The 21690-nt window shown below is 40.9% G+C and overlaps 2 protein-coding genes across 2 annotated transcripts in view; one reads left to right on the forward strand and one right to left on the reverse strand.

The window, feature by feature from the left end:
* The window catches only part of abcg5 (ATP-binding cassette, sub-family G (WHITE), member 5), a 28749-nt gene extending 9519 nt beyond the window's left edge, over positions 1-19230 (reverse strand). Inside the window, exons 1-10 of the mRNA XM_055639618.1 lie at positions 18842-19230; positions 14569-14690; positions 13739-13875; positions 11575-11670; positions 10654-10786; positions 9340-9479; positions 8796-8925; positions 4083-4296; positions 1279-1484; positions 637-775 (exon numbers count right to left, since the gene is read on the reverse strand). Coding sequence (XP_055495593.1) covers positions 637-775; positions 1279-1484; positions 4083-4296; positions 8796-8925; positions 9340-9479; positions 10654-10786; positions 11575-11670; positions 13739-13875; positions 14569-14690; positions 18842-18999 — 1475 coding nt within the window. The 5' untranslated portion in view covers positions 19000-19230. The remainder of the gene's footprint in view (positions 1-636; positions 776-1278; positions 1485-4082; positions 4297-8795; positions 8926-9339; positions 9480-10653; positions 10787-11574; positions 11671-13738; positions 13876-14568; positions 14691-18841) is intronic.
* A 928-nt stretch (positions 19231-20158) lies between these two features.
* abcg8 (ATP-binding cassette, sub-family G (WHITE), member 8) overlaps positions 20159-21690 on the forward strand; it is a 38373-nt gene continuing 36841 nt past the window's right edge. The window contains exons 1-2 of the mRNA XM_055640015.1: positions 20159-20179; positions 20357-20467. Coding sequence (XP_055495990.1) covers positions 20159-20179; positions 20357-20467 — 132 coding nt within the window. The remainder of the gene's footprint in view (positions 20180-20356; positions 20468-21690) is intronic.

A 21690-nucleotide genomic window follows, 5' to 3' on the forward strand; every position in this document is an offset into this window, starting at 1 on the left:
TCTACGCCAATCAATCACGGCTGATCTCTCTACCTCCTAACCCCATTCTGCCTTCACCCCAGAACCTCTGACAGCTGTACTAATCAAGAATCTATCTATCTCTACCTTAAAAATATTCACTGATGGTCTCCACAGTCTTCTATGGCAAAGAATTCCACAGATTCACCACCATCAATAAAGGACTTTTTTTAAGGAAGGAGATGAAGAGAAACGTCTTTAGTCAAATAAATTTCTCTTCATCTCATTCCTAAAAGAATGTACTTTAATTATCTGACCTCTAGTCCTAGACTCTCCCACAAATGGAAACATCCTCTCCACATCCGCTCTATCCAAGCCTTTCAGTATTCTGTATGTTTCAATGTGGTCTGCCCTCATACTTCTAAACTCCAGCAGGTACAAGCCCAGTGCCAACAAACACTCATCATAGGTTAACCTATTAATTCCTGGAATAATTCTTGTAAACCTCCTCTGGACCCTCTTCGGTACCAGCACATCCTTCTTCAGATATGATGCCCAAAATTGCTCACAATATTCCAAATGCGGGCTTACCAGCGCCTTAGCTTATAGGGTCATGTGATAGGAGCAGAATTAGCCCTATTGTTACCATGTTTCTCTGATAGGTGAAGGAATTCTTACCAGTAAACAAAAAAGCTGTAAATAGCCACACTGAAGATGCTGAAAGGAAGTATATGAATGATATAGGCCAACAACATCAACCATTTCTGATAAATACCATCTGAACTTTCCTGGTCACCAACCGAGCGTAACGATGGGTCTGTGTTCAGAAAAAAAAATATTATGAAAAGAAACAAAACAACTGAAAGTTAAGAATGCCAAATTACAGTATTTTAACCAATGAAACATGCTGGAATATGTTTTTAAAGCAGCCTGAATAAGGCTTTGGGTAAGAGGACTGGTCTAAAGACCACACATTGTGTTAAAAAAAAGTCACATAGAGCAATTTTTAATTTAAAATATTAAGTACAAATTAATTTGGATGGAGGCGAGTGAACATTTCAGGTTGGATTATTTGGTGAAAGGTAACTGAACATCTTATTACATTTTCTGTATTTCACATTATGAGCAATATTTCATTTTTTTTATGAACTGGCTTTTTGAACTGATTTGTTTCTGACGCACTGAAAATCTAATCATCAACCTAAAGTTTCTCATTGTCAATATTTTGACAGCAAAGTTTATTTTTATCAGGGCATATGTTAATTTAACCTAAACAGACTGCTTACAAATCTATGAACCAAAGCATGATCAATGACGTACACAAAGCAACAGCATTCAGCATTCCAGTATATGGTGAGGCACCTACGCTTTGGTAGATGATTCCAATTCGGTCTTGCACTGCACCTTTTGATGGATCACTGCTCAGCTTCATCATGAAGAACACAACAAATAAGCCAAAAAGCAAATTCTGGGAGAGTCGCATTATTATCCCAATTTTGTTCCTTGATAAATTTCTTACAATTCGCCTGCAATTGAAAGTGCAAAGCAATAAATTATTTCTTCTCAAATTTAATAAAATATAGAAAATGCTAAAATATCTTTTGTTTTGCAAAGAGTAGATCAAACTGTTAGAAGAGGGAGAGAAATAATGCTTTTCAAAGTCATCTGCATTAACCCAGGAGATTCAGGAAAATACTCATACCTAAATCATTAACAATGTCCAGAATGACTGACACTGAAATCTAAAAAGTGATACATCCCTAATTCCAACCTCAGTGGAGGGCACAGATTGCACTGAGAGAAGTTCTGAATGTGTCTGTGTTTAGTTTAGTTTAGCGATGCAGTGCAGAAATAGGTCCTTTAGCTCACCGAGTCCGTGCCGACCAGCAATCACCCCATACACTGGCACTATCATACACACAAGGGACAATTTACAATCTTTACCAAACCCAATGAACCTACAAACCTGCATGTGTTTGGAGTGTGGGAGGAAACCTGCCCGGTCACAGGGAGAATGTGCAAGCTCCGTGCAGACGACACGCGTAGTCAGGATCAAACCCGGGTCTCCGGCGCTGAGGCAGCAACTCTACCGCTGCGCCACTGTGCCATCCCCTGGTGCTGACTTTTACCAGGATGAGGCTGAACTCATGGGTTTGTGAGTTTTACTATAGTGTACAGTGCCACTGTCTGCATGCAGGTTATTTCAAGGGCAGCGTACATTAACACTACCATTTAGCAAAAATCAGTGATTCCATTAACGCAACATCCAGTTGTTGACCACCGTGAAACATCATGCAACAAAATGCCCAGAATCTGTCATGATACCTTCCATAAACATCAGTTTTGCAGACTCTGCAATATTTCAGTTACAACAGCAAATCAAAGCATGGCTAAGAACAGCAAGGACCATCCACTGACAACACAGATGGTGATTCTAATCCACAACCCACATGCATATGCGGCATGCTGCCACGAGAAATGTGTTAGGCAGACCATTAGCAGTGCTGAGTCAGTATTATCTTGGTGTGGACCTTCATTGAAGATTGATATATGTTGGAGAATGCCTGATAAGACTAAATAGATTACGGTGTTTCCATAGAGCTTATATGTGAAGGCAAAATACTACGGGGGATGCTGAAACATGAACCAATGCAGAAAATGTTGAAAATGCTCAGCATCTGCCTAAAGAGACATCAAGTTAATTTTTGACATCACTGGCCTTTTTTAAAAAACAATTTCAATATTTTTGCATAGAATACAGCCACTTTAATGCAACATTCAGTCAAATTCTGCCTTGATATCAAGAGCAAGTATAGTTGCTCTCACCCCACCTCTGCAATTCAGCTTTTTGGTCCATGTTTGTTCCAAGGCTGCGAGAATGTCTTAAGCAGAATGGTCCAGGCAAAACTCAAATTGGATATCAGTGTGAGACCCCAAACACCACTTAATCATATTCTCCAGAGATGCTGCCTGACCTGCTGAGTTACTCCAGTACTTGTTTTTTTTTTGGATACCAGTGAACAAGCTTTTGCCGGGATGGTGTGCTGGATAGTTGTATTTACAATACTTTCCTTTACTTGGCTGACAATTGAGAGTAGATTGATCGGATGATAATTGACTGGTTTGGATATCTCCTGCATTTTATGAACAGGATATACATGGACTATTCATATTATGAGGTTTATAACTATACTAGAGCCACTTGGCTAGAAGTGTGGATTGTTCTGGAGAGCAGGTCTACAACACAACAGTTGGGATGTTGCCGTATCTCTTGGCCTTTGCTATAATTAGTATTCCCACCTGTTTCTTCGTACCACAGGAAAAGATGGACCTGTGATGATGGGGACGAGGTGAAGGGGTTAAAGTGGATTATTCACTCTATACTTCTGGCTGAAGAAGGCGGAAAATGCTTCAGCCTAATCCATACTATTCCTGGTCTCACCAACTTCTACAGATGCGCTGTAGAAAGCATTTTATCGGGATGCATCACAGCATGGTTTGGGAACAGCCTCATCCAAGACCACAAGAAATTGCAGAGAGTTGTGGAAGTAGTCCAGACCATCACGCAAACCACCCTCCCTCCCATCAACTCCATCTACGCTTCACGCTGCCTTAGCATGGTCACCAGCATAATCAAGGACAAGTCTCACCCCAGTCACTCCCTCTTCTCCCCTCTCACATCAGGCAAGAGGTATAGAAGTGTGAAAGCACATACCTCCAGGGACAGTTGCTTCCCAGCTGCTATCAGGCAACTAAACCATGATATCCCTAAGTAGAGAGTGGTCCTGACCTACCATTTACTTCACTGGAGACTCTCAGACTATCTTTAATCGGACTTTGCCTTGCACTGATTGTAAACATGTAGTCTTTTCACTGACTAGGTAGCAGGGGGAAAAAAGGCTTTTCGCTGTTCCTCAATACACATGACAATAACTAAACTAAAACTATGCTCTCAGGTCATGCACTGCATTGTTAAGGACTTGGATGCAAGCAACCTTTATGTATCACTGAAATCTCGACAAATGTGTAATCTCAATACCTTAGTCCATTTTTAAATAAATCACGAATGGAATAAGTACTGTTGCGTATAACATTTGGTGCAAGATATTTTTCTAGTTTTTTACCTGATCAGTATCCAAAGTTTAAAGAATGTATTTGGAGAAACTGTGTTTTTGAATGGAATAGATGCCGACTGTTTTTCTTTCTTTGCTGCATTAATATTCACCAGGGCATTGTTAAATATTCTTGAATTTTGGTATGATAAGGAAATTTCTTGAACTCTGCTGTAAGTCTCAATTTCTCTCTCCTTGCTTCTGGTGTCAACAGATGTCAGGTCCACTGAAAGTTTTAACAGCAAGAAGTTAACAGCTGTACAAATGAACAGTTCAGTTTATATGAAACTAATGTTAAGCCTATTCAGAGGTTCAAAGAATTATGGAGTCGTACAGCACAAAACCAGGCCTTTGGCAGAACAACTCCCCGCCGATGCTCATGCCCAATTATATGAACACTGTCTGCTTTCCATGCCTTGACAAAACAAGTGCTTATATCAATGCTTCTTAAATGTTGTCTGAGTATCTTGCCAGAGGAAATAGTGAAGATAAGAACATTAACAACATTTAAAAGTCATTTGTCAGGTATATGGATGGGGTGGATAGAAAAGGTTTAGAGGGATATGGGCCAAACATGGGCAAGAGAGACTAGTGTAGATGGGGCATCATGGTTGACATAGGAAAATTGGGCTGAAGGGCCTGTTTCCATGCTGCATAACTTAATTATTCCATCTGCTGTCAGATTTCAGATTTGGACCACTCTCGGTATGAAAAAATTCATTTTTCGGATTCCCTCAAAACCTACCTCTCACGTTAAAACTATGCCCTTTTAGGAAAAGAATTTTTACTATTTAGCTTAACTATCACGTTCGTAATTTTATTTGCATTCTTCAGGTCACCCCTCATCCTCCTCTGGTCCAGGGAAAACAAATCTAGCCTGTTCAATCTCTCTGAATAACCCTAATACTCATTTCCAGGCAACATCCTGGTGAATCTGTACCAAATTTAAATATTGCTTGAAAGTTTATGTCACTGAAAGTGTGCAAAATCAATGGAAATCGTTTATGAAAGAGAAGGTAAACTCCTTAATTTCAACAACTTGTTCCCCTTTTGCTCATTTTCATTTGCATTCTATTCCAGAAATAATTGTTAAGCATTTTAATGCATCACTGTTTTTAATTATTTTGAATTAGCTCAAAAGATTAAACTGATTCTGACAAGGAGAGTTCTTATCGCAGTACAGGTACTATTAATTACTTACTCTCAGAATTGACTTCCTTGCTTTGCTTAAAAACTGCAGGATGCTCAACATTCAAGAGCATGTCTGGAGCTGTGCCACCAGTTTCAAGCAATCAGTCTCCACCATTAGGACGACTGCTGGAGGTGATCAAATTGATTACATTTCTCAATACTGAGTGTCTGCTCTTTTCAAAAGCACTCATTGTCAAGTGGAATTCTGAGGAGCGGTCAATAAACCAAAACATTTGCTTAGAAATAAATCACACAATTCTACTGTTTTCAGTCTTTTGCAATTGAAAAACAATGAATGCTTCCCAGAGAGAAAAACAATTTCCTGGTTGTTTAGATCCATTTTGGAAATTTGGCATTTGCTGATGTACGTCTCGTCTCCCCTTGTCTGTCTGGTGCAATTTGCACATCAATCGCACACAGGGTGACATCATTTCCAGCCTCCCAAGCCTCTGATGTTTCTAATCTCCAAACCTCTGATATTATTAACTTTCCATCTCCTAAATCGCCACTGCTTTTCTCCAATCTTCCAGAGGTAATCCCCAAGAGCAACAGATTCTCACTCCGCTCTCTGACGCCTTGGACATCTTCATTGCAGAAACTTAGAATATCTGTTCAGAAGTGCCTCAGATCTGCTACTAGAACTTGGCGAGGCAGGCTCATGGCTAGAAGTGCCTTCCCTCAAGATCACCACGAACATCAGCACTACATCTGTCACCATGCATGCTACAGTGCATGACATGTAACTATGTCACATTCACAACATAGCCAGGATTCTTTTGTACTCGATATCGCTAACCATTTTGGGTTCACCTGAGGTGTTGGTGAAAGTAGCTACTTTGACAAATGTGTGAAATCAAAATATGTTACCGATAGGGTTTAATGTTTACATGGACAAGTTTCATAACAAATCTGCCTTCCTGACCAAAACCTTTTCTTTTTACTCTACTCATCTTGCTCTAGTTCCCCAACTCATAGCTGTTGAAGACCACTCAATCTCCGAAAGGATGTCTAAAATAAAAAGAAAAAAATAACTTAATTGTGGATTAGGAGGTGCTGGGAAATCTTACATTGTTCAATGTAAAGAATGGTGGGTCGGGAATGTAAAGAACAGTGGCGTTGGGGCTATCTCAATCTATCATCTCAGTGTCCAGCATACCCCTCACTCTACCACCACTATAGAGCCAAGAAATTAACCTGGGTTCAAAGAGGACTACAGAGGGGCAGGTCAGGAACTGCAGCAAATGTACTTTAACGTGATGAGCTCCAATTGTAACACATGCGTGTTGAACAGCAAAAACAGCACCGAATGGACAGAGTTAACTGTTCTCCCAACCTATCCATCAGATTGGTCTTACAGTCCTATCATATCTAATTGTGAATGGTGGTGTACAATTAAACAGCTTTTAGAAGGAGAAGATCCAGGAATATTCCCATTCTCAAAATTGGTGGGGTCAAGTACGAGTGCTAAAATTAAGGATGAAGCATTTCCAACAATCTTCTGCCAAAGGAGATACCTAGTTTTATCATTTACAGTTGTGTCTTCATTTGTATCTGACCCATGATATAGAATTGCAGATTTCTATGGCACAGAAATGGGCCTTTTTGATCCATGCAACTGTGAGATCGATCAACACTAATCCGATTTCTCTGCATTAAACTCGTATTTCTCTGCGTCTTTCCTATCCAAGTACGTTGCACACTTAAACATTCGGCAAATTTCTTAAACTCCTCTCTCTCCTTGCCTCCCACACCTTTCCCTGCTCACTTTATAAGTCTGAAGAAGGGTTTCGGCCCGAAACGTTGCCTATAGATGCTCCATAGATGCTGTCGCACCCGCTGAGTTTCTCCAGCACTTTTGTCTACCTTCAATTTAAAAGTAATCTCTTTACTCTGTCTGCAGATTCCCTTCCAATATTTCTTTTGACTCAATGTCCAAATGCATTGCAATGAAGCACCTTGGGAACATTTTCTTTCTTAAAAGTCCATTACAAAATCAAACTTTTAAAATGAATTCTTCACACTTTTTAAAATAACTAATATTTAGTACAACAAAAAGGCAAAAAGATGAATTAAAATAAAAAGCTGTCACCATTTTGTATACAAACATGATATGTAACATAGTCACATCACAAGATAGCCAGGATTCTGCGAGATATCCACCAGGTCCATCGAGGTGTTGGTGAAAGTAGCCACTTCGACAAATGTGTGAACACAAAACATGTTACGATAGGGTTTAATGTTTACATGGACAAGTTTCACAAACAATCAGCCTTAGACCCAAAACCTTTTCTTTTTACTCTACTCATCTTGCTCTAGTTCCCCAACTCATAGCTGTTGAAGACCACTCAATCTCCCTAAAATAAAAAGAAAAAAATAACTTAATTGTGGATTAGGAGGTGCTGGGAAATATCACCCCTCTTCAATGTAAAGAAACCTCGTGAATGTAAAGAACCTGGCTCAAAGGGGCTATCTCAAAAAATCTCAGTGTCCAGCATACCCCTCACTCCCACCACTATCGAGCCAAAAAATTAACCTGGGTTCAAAGAGACTCTCCGAGGGGCAGGTCAGGCGATGCAGCAAAATGTACTTTAACGTGATGAGCTCCAATTGTAACGGGTCGTGTTGAACAGCAAAACCAGCACCGAATGGACAGAGTATCCCTGCCCTCTCCCCCTATCCCCCAGATCCCCTTTACAGCTAAAATCACCATCTATTGTGAATGGTCTGTACAATAAACAGCTTTTAGAAGGAAAGATCCTGAATATTCCCATTCTCAAAATTGGTGGGGCAGTACGAGTGCTAAAATTAAATGAAGCATTTCCAACAATCTTCTGCCAAAGGAGATACCTAGTTTTATCATTTCTCAGTTTTCTTCATTTGATCCCCCCCCTTATTCTGCAGATTTCTATGGCACAGAAATAGTTTTTGATCCCTGCAACATTGAGATCGATCAACGGTGCATCCATTTCAAGGCCCCTCACGTATTTCTCTGCGTCTGTTTCCTAATGTAGATCACACTTAAACATTCTCATTCTTCTCACACATAAAACTCCAAAGAGTAGAGTTCCCTCCTACTTAACCTTCCCTGCTCATATGTCAATCCCCTCATTGAAGGAATTAAACGTTGCCTAAACCTCCGCTGCTGTCGCCTCCTGGGCTCCAGCACTTTTGTCCCTTCAATTTAAAAGTAATCTCTTTACTCTGTCTGCAGATTCCCTTCCAATATTTCTTTTGACTCAATGTCCAAATGCATTGCAATGAAGCACCTTGGGAACATTTTCTTTCTTAAAAGTCCATTACAAAATCAAACTTTTAAAATGAATTCTTCACACTTTTTAAAATAACTAATATTTAGTACAACAAAAAGGCAAAAAGATGAATTAAAATAAAAAGCTGTATTTTTTGTATAAAACGTTGACTTTTGGAATCTGCTAAATCCGCGATCATGCGTAGCCTCACAAAGTCGTGACTTCCAGTTTACAGTATTTATCTTTTTTCCATTTTCTGTTTAAGACATACAAGAACGATACCTACCGTAGAGATCAAATGGGTTGCAGTATTCAGGACAGTGGTAGCCACAACTGCTAAAAAAATCTACCATTTCTTCAGTTCCACCACAAAACACCAACTCTCCGCAGCTCATTATGCCAATTCTGTCAAACAACTTGAGAAATGTGCAAAAATGAATTGGTTCTACACTTTACATCTACTGTAGCATAATAAAAGACATGAAATAGGGATAGGTACAGAAAATGCAGGAACATTCCCAAAGCATTAGCCCATCTACATCTTCCAGATCCTAACTGAGTTGGGCATTACCAGCATGTCCTACTTCTTTTTATGGCTTCCAACAGTTATATATTTTCCTTTTTATTTCTTATAAAATTGTGTCTAGTTTGGAGGCTAGGATAATTATTTTCTTTCTAACAGCAACATTTTCCAGTGTACCATTTTGCAAGCTACCCATTCCAATTCTTTCAGAGCCCTGACCCAGTTAAACATGCTGATTTTGCATATTTTCATTGAAATCCCATTCCAACCTTCAAAATTAGCAAACCCCAATTAACAGCACGCTCACCTTGAATAGTTCCGATCTAGGCTGATGAATGGTCAGGATGACTATTCGATTTTTGTGAGCTAGTTCTGAAAGTAATCCAATAATCTGGTTGGATGTCATACTATCCAGACCTGTGGTTGGTTCATCAAGAAGGATGATTTCTGATTTTAAAAGTTACATATGTTGAAATTTAATACACGTTCTTAGCAAAAATGTCATACACCATTTTGCATCAATAGTTGTAATTATTGTTGTATTTATCATTACTGTATGTAAATTGTTTGCTCTGTGAACTTTGTGTGAACAAGGAATTTCATTGCTTATGACAATAAACTAATCTAGTGTCTTCAATAGGTATGGTGCAAGATTGATATCCCAAATTTAAATAATTATATTCCTATTGAAGCAGTATCCGTTTTTTGAAAAATTAAACAACTGCATAAAAAAACTATTTATAAATAATACAATATCTCCAGTTAAAAAAATTACAAGTTCCAGATATGTAATTAAACACCAAGAAAAGGAACCTGCTGGTCGAATAAATATCAATCACACTTAAATGTAAAATTAAATTGTTAGACTGGACTGCACACAGACTGGAATTTAATTTTCCTTCTATTATATTTGAATTTAAAACATTAATTAAAATGTTACTTTTAATGAAAAAAACTTATTTTTTGCAGATCTGCCACACAACCATTCTTAGGTTCCTGCATTTATTAATTTCAGTTAAACTCATCAGAACCTTTTCATGAGATGGCCCATGATATGTGCAAAAAAGTGCACAAATAAATTGACTCTTGACTCTTGACTCTCTCTTGACTCTCTTGATCATTAAACATGCTATACAAATGCAAATTTTTATGCCCTTCTAAAATGTAAGAACTTTAAAAATACCAGTCCACCCCTGATTTTCCAGCAACGTTGGTTCCAGAGCCTTTCTGAATTATCTATTTTGCCAGACCAACAGAGGCCACGGCATTCGAGAGGAGACAGACTGGAACAGTCCGCCTAGGTCGCTGGGGTCTGAGATACCGGCTTGCAAAGTTGGTCTCCAAAGTCGTCTATGGGAACGGACCTGCTGGCTCCAACTAGGTCGGAGTTCCAGACCCCCGGCCATAGGGGTAAATTCAATCTGCGGATCGGATCACCTGACACAAGCACCGTATTTTCGAGGTGTTTTCAGGGTTGGTGGGGGTTCAAGTGCACTCTTGTCATTTTGTCCAGATTAAAGGACCTGGAAAGTTGGTGGTGGACCTTGTTTATCTATGCCGATAACAATTGGATTGCTCCTCGGCAAAAGTGGATTCAAACCATATTTATAATCGGTCTTACTGGGATCTTGGAGAAGTTGCGCTGCTATAGAGACTCGACGTCTTTCTCCACCTGAAATCCCTCGAAACGCTCGGCCACCAATCACATGGCTGGCGATGTGACTTAGGCTAAGCTCTAACATGACAGATTTCACCTGTTGACACAAATAAACAAGACAAATTAATCCCATTTTTATCAATAAGTAAAAACAGAAAATATTGGAAATACTCAACCGGTCAGGCTGCACTCATGGGAAGAGATACGGAGTTAATGTTTCAGGTCGATGATCCTTTAAAGACCATTCGTCAGATTTTCAGTTATCAGTGAGGTTTTTTCAAAACTATTAACCTTACCTATATAATGTCTTTGAAATGCAAATAACATTAATATGCAATTAATGAAATGAAATATTAGCCAAAATATCTTGCAAACTGGAATGTAGAAATAAAAAACTTCAGATGCCGATTGATACACAAAAGGACACACAGTACGGTAGCAACTCAGCAGGTCAGGCAGCATCTCTGGAAAACGTTGAACCGAAATGTCACCCATCCACATTTTCCAGAGATGCTGCCTGACCTGCTGAATTACACCAGCACTTGCGTCTATAACTCCAATTTGGTTCAAGTGAATTTTTAATTGTTCAACTTCGCTTATTTTGTCCCAGTGTTTCCAACCGTAATCTTCAATAATTTTATACCAGTATGACATATCCATTTCCTTCAACAATTATGTTTCTGAGATGGATCAAAGAAAACACCAGGTTTTGTTGTGGGTGCATGCTTGGTAGCAAGTGAAAAACACTGGGATTCTGCAAGCACAGAAGCTCTACATTCTACAAGACTTTTGGGAGATTGGAGTAAAGGAGTAAACCATATTAATTGCATCTTTATATTCTGTATGTTACCACTGGCAAAATCATTTTCACAAAAGTAAATCTACCTTCTTTTTGATGGCATTAGTGTTTCCACAAAGTGTGAGCAAGCCTGTGTATGTCAGTGTTTCCTCCACTGTAAGATAACTGAGTAAATTGTCACTCTGAAAAACAAATAGAGTTCATTAAAAAGTGAATAATTTCCAAAAATACTTGGTCTTTCGTGCACTTAATAAAATATTTTACATAAATATTTCTGCGTTTCCCTGCAGTTGGAAAGTGAGGGAGGTTGAGAGATGGAAAAGAGGTAAGGAAAATCCTCTTTTTTGGAAAAGAGATGGAAATCAAGGTACAGTTCAATAGTTGCAGCTTTTGCCCAAATACAAATTTTGCAATGTGATATTGTGCACTAACCTGAACTATTGGTATTGGTTTATTATTAACAGTGAAACAGTGAAAAACTGCTATCCAGTGAACTCATACTGTATGCGAGTATAATCAAACCATACACTACAGGTAGGGCAAAGATGAAAGTGAACAGAGTGCAGCTGATACAGCCACAGAGAAAATGCAATTTAAAAAAAGTGCAAGGCCACAATCAGGTTGATTGAGAGATGGGACAGCACCCTTTGATTTGAGAGGTTCATTCAATAGTGATAAGAACGGGGAAGAAGAAAGGAAGAGGTGGAGACAGTGGGCTGAAGGGGAGCTGAGAAGGGGAGGAGAAAGTAGGGACTACCTGAAATTAGAGAAGTTAATGTTCATACCGCTAGGGTGCAAACTGCCCAAGCGAAATATGAGGTGCTGCTCCTCCAATTTACGGTGGTCTCACTCTGGCCATGGAGGAGGCCAGGGCAGAAAGGTCGGATTCAGAATGGGAGGGGGAGTTGAAGTGCTGAGCCACCGGGAGATCAGGTTGGTTAGTGCGAACCGAGCGGAGGTGTTGGGCAAAGCGATCGCCAAGCCTACGTTTGGTCTCACCGATGTAGAGCAGCTGACATCTAGAGCAGCGGATGCCATAGATGAGGTTGAAGGAGGTGCAGGTGAACCTCTGCTGCACCTGGAAAGACTGCTTGCTTGAATGGAGTCAAGGGGGGAGGTAAAGCGACAAATGTAGCATTTCCTGTGGTTGCAAAGGAAAGTGCCGAGAGAGGGGGTGGTTTGGGTGGGAAGGGACGAATTGACTAGGCAGTTATGGAGGGAGCGGTCTCTGCGGAAAGCAGTTAGGGGAGGAGATGGGAAGATGTGGTAAGTGGTGGGATCACGTTGGAGGTGGCGAAAATGTTGGAGGATTATTTGTTGTGTGTGACGGCTGGTAGGGTTAAAGGTGAGGACAAGGGGAACTCTGCCCTTGTTACAAGTGGGGGGATGGGGAGTGAGAGTAGAGTCACGGGGTATAGAAGACACCCTGGCGAGAGCCTCATCCATAGTAGAAGAGGGGAACCCCCGCTCCCTGAAGAATGGGGACATCTCCGATGCCCTGGTGTGGAACACCTCAACCTGGGTGCAGATGCGGCGTAGACGGAGGAATTGGGAGAAGGGGATGGAGTCCTTACAGGAAGCAGGGTGAGAAGAAGTGTAGTCCAGATAACCATGGGAGTCAGTGGGTTTATAGTGGATGTCAGTCAGTAGTCTATCACCTTCTATGGAGCTAGTGAGGTCAAGAAATGGTGGAGAAATATCGGAAATGGTCCAGGTGTATTTGAGTGCCGGATGGAAGTTAGTGGTGAAATGGATGAGGTCAGTGAAATGGATGCAGAAGTAGCACCAATGCGAGTCGTGTGTGGATGCAGGTAAGTTCGGGGATAGGGCCACACGCCTCGAACAAGGATGTTCACGTACCGTACGCATGCATAGCTGGGGCCCATACAGTGCCCATAGCTACGCCTTGTGGAAATGGGAGGAGTCAATATATATTAAGGGTAAGGACCAGTTAGATTCGACACCCAGGGAAAATGGTCGCTCAGCATCTCCTCTGAAAATGTGGTATATGTAAAATATATGTGACATGTTTTAAAGAGAGCACGTCTCATTTTTCTCCATCTTAAAGAATATACGTAGATTCCTCACAGACTAGCTTCTGATTCCACAAATCAATGTAATTATATATTTCTGAGCAAGTACATTGTTTCTTCACTGGTTATGGAGATGAAACTTGTACAGCACAATATTACAACAGAATCCACATTGTCACACATATATTGATTCATACATGTACTGCACTATCATTACCTGTAGGACATAGGCAAAACAGTTGTGAAAATCTTCCTTTTTAAGTTTGCAGCCATTCACATATACATCACCAATTAGATTTGATGATCCACATAATCTTCCTGCAATTGCATCCAACAATGTCGTCTTTCCGGACCCTAAAACATATGAATATGGTCTTTTCACAAAAAAAAAATGAAAACATGTGCTTCTATGTGCTTTTTACATTATATTGTCTGTCAATCTGGCAAGATAGTCTGGTGGACCATCAGATCAAATAGGTTTAATTCAAGTTCTCGATCAATGTTGAGGTGGTGGATCCTAACCAGATAATATGCCAGCATCTCTGCGTTGGGTAAAATGGGGGCAAAGATCAAAAAAACTCTACTATTTAAGATGGCCAAACTGCATTCAAAAATTTTGAGATGAGCCTAATTCAGTTTAAATTATTTTGCATATGCCAATTGTAATAATTAAGACGCAGCTTGGTAATTGAGCATTAATCTTAATTATTTTTACAATGGAAGATTTCTGTTATAAGCTATTGCTTGTACTCATAAATCTGCCACCAGTTCCTGATCTCCACGATATTGCCTGGGAAGATAGCAGCCAGAATCATGGCATTCCTTAAAGAAATAGATTAAGTTGGGGGAGAAGATTGAAAACAAGAAGGATTGTCCACTAATCCACAAATAAAATGGCACTGTCAGCAAACCAGACTCGTTTAAGGTGTAGAGAACTCAAGAGAAGGGATAACATACGAGGCAAATGTCAATAAAAAGCACTGTTTATTAGAATAACAAACAAGAGATACAAAATGATATTTTTTCCAACCTCCAAACATTAATTACCGGAATTTCCTAAAATTCCCATTAGTTGTCCACTTTCCACATAAAACGAGACATTTTTCAGGATATGCTTTGTCCACTTCTGAAGATACGATTGTACGTCCCACCAAGGACCAACTCTCTCACTGCAAGAACACATTAAAAAAAAAAGCAATAGACTGTGGTAGTGGTAGAATCTGGGAGATGTATATAAACATGGAGTGAAAATGGGACAAATGTCAATGCATTTTCAAGAGTTGCCGCAGGCTCAGTGGGCCAAAGGGTCTCTTTCTGTATCGTTTGACTCTTCAATCTTTAAATGGATTAGGTAGGGAGTACCAGTGTAGTTTCAATCAGTAAGTATTGAGTCATCCAGCACAGAAAAAGCCCCTTCGCCCCATCTAGTCCATGCTGATCAAAATGACCAATCCAAACTAGTCCCTTATTCTTCTAAACCTTCCCTATCCAAGTAACTACCAAAATGTATTTTAAATGTTGTTATATAGCTGCCTCGGCTATTTCTTCTGGCTGCTCATTCCATTTACCATCCCCCTCTGCGTGATAAAGTTGCCCCTCAGGTTCCTATTACCTATCATTCCCATCTGGCTGATCAGAGATTAATCAATTATTTGTGATAGTTTGTGAACTTTTCAGAGGACATTTTTCAGTTTGCCCTTAGCACCAGCATCCTAAATCGGGCATGTGTATGTAGCTGCAAAGTAAATCTTTCATTTCTGTGTTCATCATAATCAACATTCTCTATTGTATCAATCAATAACCCAATTTCCTAAACATCAAGCCTCACCTAGCCTCACAAAGATCAGAATTTCTTTTTTAAATAAATAATTTATATACAAATTTATTTATTAAAGTGATTGTGTAATTAATGCAAATTTTGGTTGAATTTTCCAACATGGGATTGTTGAGACAGTATTTTCAGTAAGGTACTATTTCTGTACAACCTGGATTGTTACATGGTAATTCACTGATTTCTATTACTCCACATTTTTCACGCTATAAAGGCAATTATTCTTATCCTAGCTGAAATATCAGTTTAGTTAAATTGAGAGATACAGCATGTAAACAGGCCCTTTAGGGCCACTGACTCCTCACTGACCATTGATCACCCAGTTACAATAGTTCTATGTTAACCCACTTACTCATCCACTTCCTACACACTTGGGGGCAATCTACAGAGGCCATTCAACCTACAAACCCATACATGTTTGGGAAGTGGAGGAAACGACTTGGTCACAGGGAGAACATGTAAACCCACACGGTCAAAGGGAGAATGTGTAAAATTCACACAGACAGCACCCGAGGTCAGAATCACACCCGGGTCTCTGGTGCTGAGGCAGTAGCCCAACCAGCTGTATCACTGTGCCACCCCTAATGTGCATTATATTTATACAGAGATCAATAAGGGAGCCTGAACATGCTGAAAATCAAGAACAATATCAGAAAATATTTCTGGGAAGGGAGCAGTTTTGTAAACCAGTATCTGCAGTTCCTTGTTTCTATGTTTAACGAGTCCGCAGCAAAAAAGACCCAGGTAACTTCAAGAGAGCATTGGAAATATAATCTGGTCAGTTTGGAGGAAACTTTGGAAATAAAACCAGGTAATTATCAAGGGTGTGTTGCAGGGCCCTGGTGCATTGGAAGGGAGCACAGCAAGCAGCTTGAGGTCAGTTAGGTACTGAGCCATCAAGATTTCTGAATAGTTGGATTATGGATTGTTGAGTTTTACTGTGATGTGATCTATCAACACTTTCCAAGTTCAAATGATTCAACAGAATTTGCACTATACATTCAGTGAGCAGGTCAGGCAGCATCTGTGGAGAGAGAAAGAGAGTTAATACAAAGGGTCCAAGACTATTCACCAGAACTGTAGAGTAATAGACCCGAAACATGAACTCGAATTCTTGCTCCATAAATGCTGAGAATTTCCAGCATTCTCCGATCTTATTGCATCCTAGCATCAACTGGTAGTTTTTAGCTTAGTTTAATTTAGTTTAGAAATGCAGCGCGGAAACAGGCCTTTCAGCCCACTGAATCCACGCTGACCAGTGACCTCCCCGCACACTAATACTATCCTACACACACTAATCACGGGTGGTGCCGCGTGCAGCAGCCTCGCCAGCAGTTGTCTGTCCTTTCACCCTTTTTGTTAATTTTAGTCTGTCTAAAAGTATGTTTTAGTCGTTTTTTATGTGGGGGGGTGGGGGGGGAAAGGGGAAACAGTTGTCTCAGTCACTTCCTGGTGCATTCTCTGAGCATCATCATCGCCCCCCCTTGCGGCCTACCATCTGGATTGGTGCAGCCTTTCCTGCCGGAGACCGGCCAGAGCTTCAGCAGCGGCGCAGCACTGAATTCCATCGCGGAGTGGGACGATGCCTTACTGGTGATCGCCTTGTGGAGCTCCGGAGTGTTGGGGCTGCTGTTTAACACCGTAGAGCTGTGGTTTGCGGAGCTTCCAGACGCCGGGGGCACTGACTCTAACATCGCGGAGTCCTGGTGACCTCTTGCCGGGTCTCCGGTAGGAAGTGGCCGATTCGGAAAATCCAAGCTGGTGAGAGTGTTCTCCGTTCCGAAGCTGGAGCTCCGATCACGCAGGCGAGAGGGCCTGAAACATCGGGCCGTCCGTAGCGGAGGGCTCAAAGGCCCCGACCACGGGTGAACAAGAGGAAGAGGAGTGAACTTTATTGCCTTCCCTCACAGTGGGAAACGTTGATTCTGCTTTGTGGGGATGTTTATGTTTAATTCTATCGTGTATTGTGTTCTTTTTATTCGTATGGCTGTATGGTAATTCAAATGTCACTGTACCAATTGATGCATGTGATAATAAATGTCTCGAACTCTTGAATTCTAGGGACAATTTTTCAATTTTTACCGAGGCCAATTAACCTACAAACCTGCACGTCTTGACAGTGTAGGACGAAACCGGAGCACCCGGAGAAAACACATGCGGGTCACGGGGAGAACGTACAAACTCCGTACAGCCAACATCCATAGTCAGGATCGAACCCGGGTCTCTGGCGCTGTAAGGCAGCAACTCTACACGGGTTGTGCCACCGTCCCACCCTAAGCATTTTCTTTTGCAATGCATTCTGTTTCAGTGTTGGTGCAGCAGCAGCAGATTTCAAGGCTGTTGCACCAAGCCTGGCTCTGACGTACAGCGGGGAAGGGTAACTTCAAGCAGAGATATTGTGCTAGGAGACTTGTTAGTTAGGGGTGTAGACACAAGATTCCGTGGCAGCAATCGAGACTCCAGGATGATCCCTGGTGCCAGGGTCCAGGAAGTCTCGTGATATTCTCAAAGCGGAGGGTGAACAGCCAGCGGTTGTTGTGCATGTTGGCACAAATGACACAGGTAGCAAAAAGGATGAGAAAAAGGATGCAAAATGATTATAGGGAGTTAGACAAAATGTAAAAAGCAGTACCCTCAGATTACTCCCAGTGCCATGTTTACTAAAGAAAGAGAACATCTTGGATGTCCTAGAATGGAAATCTTCATCTTGGGAACAGATGTGGCAGGGACAGAGGAATTGAGGGAAGGGGATAGCATATTTACAAGAGGCAGGGCGGAAGGAAGTGTAGTATAGACGTTGGGATGTTATGTTACAGTTATACAAGAGGTTGGTGAGGCCACATTTGGAGTATTGTGTTCAATTTTGGTTCCTATAGGAAAGATGTTGTTCAGCTTAAAGAGTGCAGGGAAGATTTACAAAGATGTTGCCAGGACATAGAAACATAGAAAAATAGGTGCAGGGTAGGCCACCGACCCTTCAATGGGATCATGGCTGATCATCTAAAATTAGTATCCTGTTCCTGCTTTTTCCCCATATCCCTTGATTCCTTTAGCACCAAGAGCTAAATCTAGCACTCTCTTGAAGGGTCAGAGGTATATGGAGAGGTTGGACAGGCTTGATCTTTATTCCTTGGAGTATAAGAGAGTGATAGGTGATCTTAAGGAGGTGTATAAAATCATGAGGGTAATAGATAGGATAAATGCATAGTCCTTTACTCACAGTAGGGGGAATCAAGACCAGAGGGCATAGATTTAACGTGAGAGGGGAAAGGTTTAATAGGAACCTGAAGGGCAACTTTTTCCACACATATATGGAACAAGCTGCCAAAGGAGGTGGTTGAGGCAGGCAATATAACACCATTTAAACGACGAGTACATGGAAATTCTGTGAAGATACTTTTTGTGATTATCTGATCTGCAGTTATTTATTTACATTTAGACCATGCCACTTCCAAACGTTAAGCGGTGAATGGGTTGGAGTGTGTTTACCTGACGGTGTAGTTGAGTTGGTTGACACAAATTGTGCAATCCGCTTCTGTTGTTCCCGGAGAGTCTGGCTTTCGTGAGGGAGGATCAGTGCACACAATGTTCGGGAGAGGTTCGTTCCCTGGCGAGAGTCCTCCGCCCGTTACCTCCAAACAGCTCATAATCCGAAAACAGAGAACGACCTGAATTACAGGCAGTGTCTAAACATCAATTTAAACGAAGTGGCAGCAAGAGATTATACCGCCGCCTTTCTCCTCCGCCTCTCACCACCCCTATGTGTACGGCAGCTGCCTGCAGCCGGTGTGTCGACCTTGGAGCCGCGGAACTGGGCGGGTCCCGTGTATCGACCCTTGGAGCCCGGGGCTCGAGCAATGAGGGTTCGATGCAAAGATCCTATAGGATCCTATATTATCCTATAGGATCTTTGGTTCGATGGATTGGCATCCCTTCAGACTCTCACCTCCCCCAGGTATATTCTACCACCATCATATTCCATTCAGCTAACAAAATAAAACAGAATTGAGCTAACAGTTATAACATAGAACTTCGCAGAAACGTCTTTTTTGGAGCCATTACAGTGTTATGGTTAACGAGTGTAATATGAATAACCCCGCTGTCTTAGAAGCCATTGCTCACACAACGAAAGAAAACCCACCCGTCCGTCTCCGCACCGTTGCAGATTAGTTATTTATGTATTAAAAAAAACAAAATGCTGTTGGAACTCAGTGGGTCAGTCAGCATCTGTGGAGGGAATGGTTAGGTGACGTTTCGAGCTGGGACCCTTCCTCAGACTGGATTACCAGCATCTGCAGTTCCTTTTTATTACATTTTAATTACATAGTTCCTTTGCTGTGTCGGCACCCAAATTATGGAACGACCTGCCTCTCCACATTAAACAGGCCTCTTCTCTGTCTGTTTTTAAATCATTTCTTAAAACCCATCTCTTCTCCGTGGCCTTTGATACCCAGTAAGATGTCGACTTTATTTGCTTGATTTAATTTCTTATTTTGATTGCTTTATTGCGTGGTTATTATTTTTACTCATGTTTTATGTCTTTTAATTTATTGTTGTATTTCATATGTGATTTTTGCGCTTTGTGTGAGTTGTTATGTTATGTTATATTGTCTGTTTATGATGTCTTGTTTATTCTTCTGTACAGCACTTTGGTCAACATTGGTTGTCTTAAAGTGCTTAACAAATAAAGTTGGATTGGATTGGATTTTATTAGCTATTTATTTATCTCTTTATGGGGCAGAGTTCATGTTTGCTAACTAAGCTCCACAGAATCCAATCGTCCCTCGAGCAGCTCTGACCAAAAGCATGGAGACAGCCCAGCGCAGTGTAAGTCCTGGGGAGAGGGGTCTCAGCGCCGAAACCAATGAAACTGCGGACACTGTGCGTGTCTGCAGAACGTGATTTTTTGACGACACCATATTAAATGTATTTTTATTCTGCATGCAATATAACTACTTGATTTCAATGATAGTGCTTTTTTTCCCCGTTGTGTTTTTGCATTAGACTGGCCATCTGCAAGATCAGGTGTTCTGTACGTTGGAGGAAGAAAGCAGTCTTTACTTCACCTACAGTGGCAAACCCAACCTTATCCAAGTGCGGGACCTCAGTTATGAGGCGAGTAACATTTACATCATCGTTCTTTAGCAAGTTACTTAAAACTGCTCTATGTCAAACAAATGAGAAAGAACCATCTTGATATCAATGTCTCTGTCTTCGAGAGACTGTTGGGGCCATTAAATGTAATAATGGACAAATTAATTTCAGCTCTGCACCGATGCATTTAAGCTGTATTGTAGACACAGATGCTGGAATCTTGAGTTAAAAACTAAAGTACTGGAGGAACTCGGTCTGAAGGAGGGCTCAGACCCGAAACGTCGTCTGTCCGTCTCCTCCACTGATGTAGCCTGGCCCACATCGAATTCCTCCAACACTTTGTGTTTTACCTGTGTTACTAGATAGTTAGTTACTAGATAGATAATTACCCGTAAGACTGCACTCCTACATCAATAAGAAGGCATCAATAACCAAAAGCATCAATAACAGAATAAGCTAGGTCCTAACCAAATACTAGCAGAACGTTATGAAAACACTGAATGCAGTGGATTTCTGGAGAGAGAAATATATGGTTAATAATTCAGGCCAATGATCTTTTATTTGGATGAGGAAGTGCCCTGTGTTGAAAGTTCTGTCAGATCTGATGCGAGTTCATTGACCTGAAGTAACCTTGTCTCTCTCTCCAGGGTTGTTCCCTAACCTGCTGGGCATCTACAGCATTTTTTTAATTCAGATTTGCAGTATGTAGCATACTTTACTCATGCAGAGCCATACCACACGGAAACAGGCCCTTCGGCCCAACTTGCCCATGCCAACCAAGAAGCCCCATCTGTACTGGTCTCACCTGCCTGCGTTTGGCCCATATCCCTCTAAGCCTGACTTTAGCCAGTTTCTGGAAAATAAAATAATTGAGGGAGTCAACAATTGTTATTAAAGGTTTTGTTGAACATTATTAATAAAGAACTGTATTTCAAGACTGAAGATGGGAAATAGTTTCAGCAAGTGGGAACTGCAGATTACCATGAGGAAACATATATTAAAACCGTTTAGCAGGAGTTAGTGACATGGGAACTTTAAATGAGAGATATGAAAGGCAAAGAAAAAATCCGTTTTAAGATGCAGGTATATTTTTTAGGAAACAATTGTGAATTAGCCATTAACATTAGCCAGAACAGCCATTAAAACGTCTAAAATATTTTATTTGCTTTAAAAGTTTCTGAGACTAAGTTTTGTAAATTGTTAATTTCAATTTTATTAACTGCTGCATGGCTTTACCAAATTCA

This window comes from Leucoraja erinacea, chromosome 8 (genome assembly GCF_028641065.1).
Source record: "Leucoraja erinacea ecotype New England chromosome 8, Leri_hhj_1, whole genome shotgun sequence".
NCBI lineage: Eukaryota > Metazoa > Chordata > Chondrichthyes > Rajiformes > Rajidae > Leucoraja > Leucoraja erinaceus.